The sequence below is a fragment of the Castanea sativa genome, chromosome 8 (assembly GCF_040712315.1).
Source record: "Castanea sativa cultivar Marrone di Chiusa Pesio chromosome 8, ASM4071231v1".
In the NCBI taxonomy this organism is placed as follows: Eukaryota; Viridiplantae; Streptophyta; class Magnoliopsida; order Fagales; family Fagaceae; genus Castanea; species Castanea sativa.
This window is the reverse complement of record NC_134020.1, coordinates 10186733-10194250: the sequence shown is the minus strand read 5'-3', so window position 1 is coordinate 10194250 and position 7518 is coordinate 10186733. Positions and strand designations below refer to the sequence as shown.

At 37.5% G+C, this 7518-nt stretch overlaps 1 protein-coding gene across 1 annotated transcript; it reads left to right on the top strand.

Annotated features, from left to right (window-relative positions):
- Nucleotides 1–6055: 6055 nt before the first annotated feature.
- On the top strand, nt 6056–7042 carry LOC142605850 (uncharacterized). The gene has a single exon (XM_075777277.1). The coding sequence runs from the start codon at nt 6056–6058 to the stop codon at nt 7040–7042; it is 987 nt and encodes a 328-aa protein (XP_075633392.1).
- Nucleotides 7043–7518: the final 476 nt, after the last annotated feature.

Sequence of the window (7518 nt, the reverse complement as noted above, 5' to 3'; positions counted from 1 at the left end):
GTCATCAGAATCATTCATGTGAGAACGCCTTTCTTGCCTTCTTGCATTAGGGCCTCTTTGACGACGCTCCTCACGCAAAGTAGTAATAACAGTGTCTTGCCTATCTATCCGATCCCGAATCTCATTAAACACGACGTTCATGCGTTCAAATTGTCGTTGCATAGCCTGCAAAATGATGGACGAATCCTCCCCTCCTTCCCTATTTGATGTTTCACACCTGAAAGACATACTTTTGAAACAACAAAGAATTGTTAGAAATAATTCCTCACAACACTCCCTCACGTGTTTGCACTCAAATTATGTCACTCCCACTCGTGTTTCACTCTTAAATTGGTTTTTTCCCGATATTAGTCTCACACTCTCTTGCCTTTTTCCACTCGTAGCTTCGCCTTTTAAGTTCTGCAATGAACTAATAAACTTGATCAAGAAATTCAACTTGTAGTGTTAAAACAAATACCAATGGCAAGAAAATATGACAGAAATACCAAATCAAAGGAAGAAGACAAAAGAAAACAATATTTTGGTTTGAGAGAACTGAAACTCCAAACAAATTTTTTTTTTTTTAAAATTTTTTTTTTGGAACTAGGTGCACGATTTTAACCTAGTGCACTTCAACAAAAACAAAAAAATAAGAACGATGAATGAAGAACACAAAAGAAACAGGATAGGATGATAACAGGAAACAAAAGATAAAGGGATAGAAAACTGATTTTAGAACCTGTGCTCTGATACCAAATGATGCGAACCTCAATCGACATGCTTTGAAACCCAACAAAAATATTGGAATATTTAACCCAGGAAAGCTAAAAATCAGATTTATGATAGAAACTTTGACCCAACGTTTATAATCAAAACGCGAACCAAATGTATAAGTTGACCTTGACCCAATGATTATAAAGAATCACGAACCAAAGGTATAAAGTTTGAACGCCACAAGGAAGAATCCTTGATAAGTTCACAGTTCTTGAAGAACCAAAAGAGAGCAAAGCCTCACATTTTCTGATTTTTATTCAATAATATTCTGAAAAACGTTTACAGACTTCAGAGCCTATTTAAGGGCTCCATAAAACTTGATAGACAAGAAAATATATTCTAAAATAACTCCTAATTGATACCTTACCATATCAGGAATCAAATTTGACCTAAAAAACATTAATTGCACCTAAAAACAAGGAAAATACCTAAAAAACGTACTAAATAATAAAACCCTAAATAAAAGTTGATTTGGTCTGAAATTAGCAGATCCAAAATAGGAAAAAATCTGCCTTAACTGATATAGAGCTGGAAAGTCAATCAGCCATTAATTCAAGCCATAAATCACTCGCAATTAAGCCAGATCAGCCCTAAATAGCTTGAATTAAATTTATTACGTTTTCAGCTTCCTTTGGGCCAAGCTTGGAATGTCATGCGTTAGAATCAACCCAAATCTCTTGAATCAGCCCATTAAGTGCTTCTTTGATCTTCTTGGATCTTGCTCTTGTAATGGGCCCAACAAGAACATGCAATGGATCCTTGAATGCTTGTTGATTCTCATCAATATGCCATTTTCTTTAGTGAGTTTCACACTGCTGAATTATTTACAACAAAAAAAGAGTCTAAGACTTTTTATAGTAGTCTTTGCTCAGGAAATAAAGAGGGATGATCAACTTTGTCATTGCAAATATTTATCAATTTTGAACCCTTCTATAGGTATACAAATAACTTCAATTTTGAAAGTGACTATTGAGAAAATTTTGTCCTTTCCCGTGTAATCATGTTACTCAAATAACTTCAATAAACTTTATATATATATATATATATATATATATATATATATAAATGCAAAATAACTCTCTCTCTCTCTCTCTCTCTCTCTCTCTCAGATTATGCAATATGACTTCAAGTACAAGTGTTGACTCATTAGTGATAGTCATCTAGTTAGTCTCTCACATTATGCTCTCCGTGTTCCGCATTTTTATTTTATTTTTACAAGTCATAAATGTGATTGATGTTAATATCCTCTTACCATACCAAAATATTACTAATTTAGTATTGGTCCAAAGCTCCCAGGGCGTCATACTGTGCCTAACGCAAATCTATATTTTTGTATTATGTAACTACACAATAATGGATTGAAGTGAACCAAATAGATCTCATAAACCAAAGCTGACTAAATAGGATAAAATGGAGCGAATAGAACCTACTGGACCGATTAGGATCAAAGTGGACCGAATAAGTCAAAAGTAGACAGGATGGACCGAATAAGACCAAAGTAGTGCTGAAACAAAAATAATAAGGTTACTTGCCATATATACATATCTGCCAGTCAAATAGCTGGAAAATGATGACACTTCTAGTTAAACCACACACGCGAAACTAGTTGGCATATATACATATCTTACTAAATACCACAACAAGAAGTCATATTTTTGCATTCATTTACCCTTACGTTATCTCATCAATGCATCGACTTCATCATCCCCCAAAACATGGGCCACCACTTCATTCAACATGTTTGCACTCAAGGTTGCAATCCTCCTTGTGTGGTCACGCTCCTCAATGGCAACTTACAATTGATACCTCAACAAGGTGTTCCTAATGTCTCCATTGCCGTAGTTGGTTCCTTTGCTTGGACAAGTGCTCGGTGAAGTCGAGGTTGACATGTTCAGAGTTGCCCACAATGTGGACGCACCACCCTGCAAGTCCATACCATTACGATGCAAATACTACATGTATGTAGCTTCTGCTTCCCTTCGATCTTTATGTGATTTGTGATTGGCATTTGGGAACTTATGAACTTGTCTGCTTGCATCTAGCCAACTGTCATATATTCCTGGAACACAACTGTTAAACACAACGTAGGTACGTCCCATCTCGCTCTACAAACACGCACTGCTAGGATGTCTTTGCAGGATGATTTGCAGATGCATACTTTCTTCCTAGTGAAATAGGTTTGGGTTGTTATAGAAAAACTGGGAAGATGAACTCGATATTTAAGAAGTCGAGTTATGTACAACAAGATCCCTTGGACACCAGGAATAATTCAAATTCTTAACAATTGAGTTATGATGGTAACTCAATTCTTAAATTGTCGAGTTTCTGAATTGCCATCACATCAATAAGCGCCCTGTAAATGTAACTTGGCCAGCTAACAGTCGAGTTTTTAGTAACTCGACTACGTGGAAATCGAGTTATGATTTTTAGTTACTCCACATATAGGAACCCATGCACATGTTTGGCTCTTTCAGTTCTGAAAAGCTTCACAATGCGTGGGTTCTAAAAAAGAAAGTTTGAGAGGATTCCTACTGGTTCGTGTGTTGGCATTTTCCTCCTCACTATTTCATCTTCACCAAGCGTGCTACAGCTATGGTCCCTTTCTTCTTTGTTGTGGCACATCTCCCCTGATAGGTATATCTTGACTTTTGGAAAAACTGTGATTATACTTGGATTGACACTTTAGTGTGTGGGTTTTGATTAGCTTCTTACTATGATTTTGATACTGTGTGTGTGTGTATATATATATATATATATAGGGGCGGAGGGAGGGGGGGTCCAGCGGGGGCAAGTGCCCCCCCTAACTTCCAAAAATTTCTATAGTAATAGTATAATATTAGCATATTGTACACCACAAAAGGACAAATAACTTTTCTCTTCCTTTTTTTTTTCAATTCGCACCGCAGCTTCTCTTAGAGCATCAATATTTGTGGTGCCAAAAATTTCACAATTTGGTACCACAAAAAACTATTTTATCTATTTTACCACATCACTTTACAAATCACTCAATATCAATGACTTTATTTTAGCATTCAATACAATAAAATAATATAACGTTTAATAAAATATTGTATATATATATATATATATATATATATTTTTTTTTACTATCTTAGCTACAGTGCACAGACATCTTTATCTATGCACTGTAGCTCAACAACCAATTTTTTTGGCTTTTTCTCCACCATTGCAACAAGCTTTTTAGTATTGATGGTGCTAAAAATAGTAATATGACTTTTTAGTTTTTTAGCACCGCTAATGCTAATGCTCTCACATAAATAGACCTAGACTCCAACAACTCTTATATTAAAATAATGGTAGAAATGAAAAATAATGTTTTATATCCATTGTTTTAAATGTTAGTGACCTTAGCATTGATATTACAAGTTGCAGTAGGTACTTTTGAAAAAAAGTTTTCAATAATGAACATAACTAAAAATTGATTACACAATCGAATAGGAGTTCAATGGATAAATGATTGCTTAGTCACATATATTGATAAAGATATATTCAAGACTATTGAGTGTGAAGAAATCATGTAGCGGTTTCAAAATATGAAAAATCATCGAGAGCAATTGAGAAAATTAAACTAGGTGTGAAAAAATAAATTAAAGTTTGCATTTTATGTTAGATTGTGCATGAGAATTTTATTAGCATATAGTTGGTTATTTACTTTGTTATTAATATGGATTAATATTTTTCAGATTAATTTTTTCTTTCAATTTTGTGTTTTAATCTTGCCCCCCTAACCCAAATTCCTGGCTCCGCCACTGTATATATATATATATATATAGGTATAGGTGTGTTTATATATAATGTGTGCCTTTAGGGCACACATTGAGCCATCAATTTTTGGAAACATGACGTCGGGAATTGAAAAAATTATCAATAATTTTTCAATTTTTTCCAAAATTGATTAATTATTATATGCCCTTAGGGTACACATTCGCAAAATCCTATATATGTGTGTGTGTGTGTGTGTGTGTGTGTGAGATAGTGACACTGTATACATACATACATACATACATACATATATATATAGATATAGATATAGATATAGTAATGTATGTATAGAATTCCGTGAACATATATATAAACAAACATACATGTGATTTCCTATGATGATGATATATGCATTCATCCATAGCTATCAACAATGATGTAACAAGCAATCATGGGTTTAAATTTTCTGGGTCTTTCGGTTTTGAAAAGCTTTAGTGTGTGGGTTCTGAACAAGAAAGCTTGAGAGGATTCCTCCTGTTCGTCTGAACAAGTTTGTTAAGAATACTTAGGATATCAATATAGTGCGTCTATAAAAGTTTTATTGTACGTTTAAGTGCGTAAAGATTAATTACTGTTGCGTTAACATAACCCCTATCTTTTGCATGATAACCATAATTAATTGTCCTTTTATCTAGGTCTGCCATGGGTCGTCATTATTTCTAAGTTTACTGCGATGGGGAGCAGTATTTCCATGACTTGCATGGGTTGTCCTATAAAGGCGAGTTAGTGAAGAAGTTCATTGAGTTGAAATGCGAAACACACTTGAGAAAAATGCACCAGAAGAAAATGGAAGCTCTATGGTTGGACAGGGAGTCACATAAGATATCCATCGTGTACCATGCCCCCCCAGCTACTTGTCACTACTCCGGCTTTCTACAACTCAAATCTATTGGGTTACGATGCTGACGTGGACATGATGTGGACAGTGATTAAGCAGACCCCCCAATTCATAACATCTGACTTGTATGTAACAGTCGAGGCTGTTGGGTTCCATGCTGGTGCAAGTTTGCAGCATGGCAGTGGGGAGGAAGAGCCACACTCATCTCCGCTTGACATGCATCCTTCCTTTGCCGATGCCACACCATTGCCCTACAACACTCAACCATGCAGTGCAGTTGATGATTTGGACAACACCGAAGAAGCTGAAGTGTTGGGCGCTACCCAGACACATAATGTGGGAGGGTCTAGTCCCGCATATGAACATGTCCAAGCCTATATGGATGGAAGACTTGATCTTGATCCCAGTTGAGATGTGTACGAAGAGTTCATTGATAATGATGGACCGGTGGACAATCCGGAGGTCTTAGATGAGCTACGGGTCAAACAGAATGAGGAGGCTTTCCCTAATACAGTTCCAATCCTAGAATGGTTCACATCAAACACATGGGACAATGTTAATGACCCATCACCTGCATTGGGTACAGGATAGCTTATAAGTTGGCATAAAGGTGATTCATCAGAGAAGGGAATGCTATTCAAGAATAAAGCTTCCGTTCAGTATGTGTTGACCTTCTACTCTATGGAGCATAATAAGCAATACAAGGTCATCAAGTTTGACACCAACAGGCTAGTAGTGCGGTGCGTACGTGATGCATGTCCATGGTCAATTCGAGCTAGCTTCAACAAAAAGCACGAGATGTGGGTGATCAGTAAATGTAAGGGTCCCCACAGTTGCACATCCTTCCAGGTAGCGACCGATGGACGGATGATGGATTCAAGGTTCATTTTCGTTGCACTTGGGCACTATATACAGGAGGACATTGCAAGATTCGTAAAGGACTTACATAGTATGCTGCATTCGAAGCATGCGCATGAAGTTAGTATGTACAAGGTTTGGGAAGCAAAACAGAAGGCAATTGTGAGTATTTATAGGGATTTTGATGAGTCGTACACGGAATTGCCACAGTTTCTAACGGCATTATTTGATGCAGATGTGGACACTGCAACTTTGTTAAAGTGCGACCCCCGTGTCTTGGGGACTTGTATATTCAACTCCACGTTTTGGGCTTTTGGTCCGTGTATTAGAGGGTTCAGGCATTGCAAGCCAGTGATAAGCATAGATGCAACGCACCTCTATGGCAAGTACAAAGGAAAGCTGTTGATAGCAATGGCAACAGATGGTAACAACGAGGTTTATCCATTTGCATTTGCCATTGTTGAAAGCGAGAGCACAGAGACATGGGGATGGTTCTTTGCATGCTTGTTGACCTATGTTACAGATTGGAACAATTTGTGTATAATCTCCGACAAGCATCGTGGGATACAATCATGCTTCGATGACACCACTAGGGGCTACTTGCAACCGCCTTTAACCCATCACCGGTATTGCCTCTGCCATTTAGTAAGCAATTTTAACACTAACTTTAATAGTGTAGCGTTGAAGAACTTGGTGTGGAAGGTAGCAACTGCGAATCAAGTTAGGAAGTTTGAAAACACAATGGATTGCATCAAGAATGTCAATCTGGATGCGTGTGACTATCTTAAGGCTGTACCTCAAGAAAAGTAGACACTTGCACATGACCATGGGCACCGATATGGGGCAATGATAACCAACCTGTCAGAGTGCTTCAATGGGGTACTAAAGGGTGCACGTAGCTTGCCCATAATTGCAATAGTGAAGTTCACATTTTACAAGGTGAACTCGTACTTTGACGATCGTCGAAACAAACCCTAAAGCAGTTGGAAGAGGGGCAACAGTGGTGCAAATATGCGTATGACAAGTTCGAGGCAAATCAAGAGAAGGCAAAGCTCCATATGGTTAGAAGGATGAGCGCACAACATGGCTTATATGCAGTGGAGACACAGTCTTTATTGGCTACTGGCGGGGGAGCTCACACCCATAGGGTTTCTCTCACTAACATGATGTGCACGTGTGGGAAGTGGGAAGCAAACAAGATCCCCTGTTCACACCTTATAGCAGTTTTTGCTAAGCACAACCATGATGGATGAAGTTTATGGATCGTTTTTAAGTGTGGGTTGTGT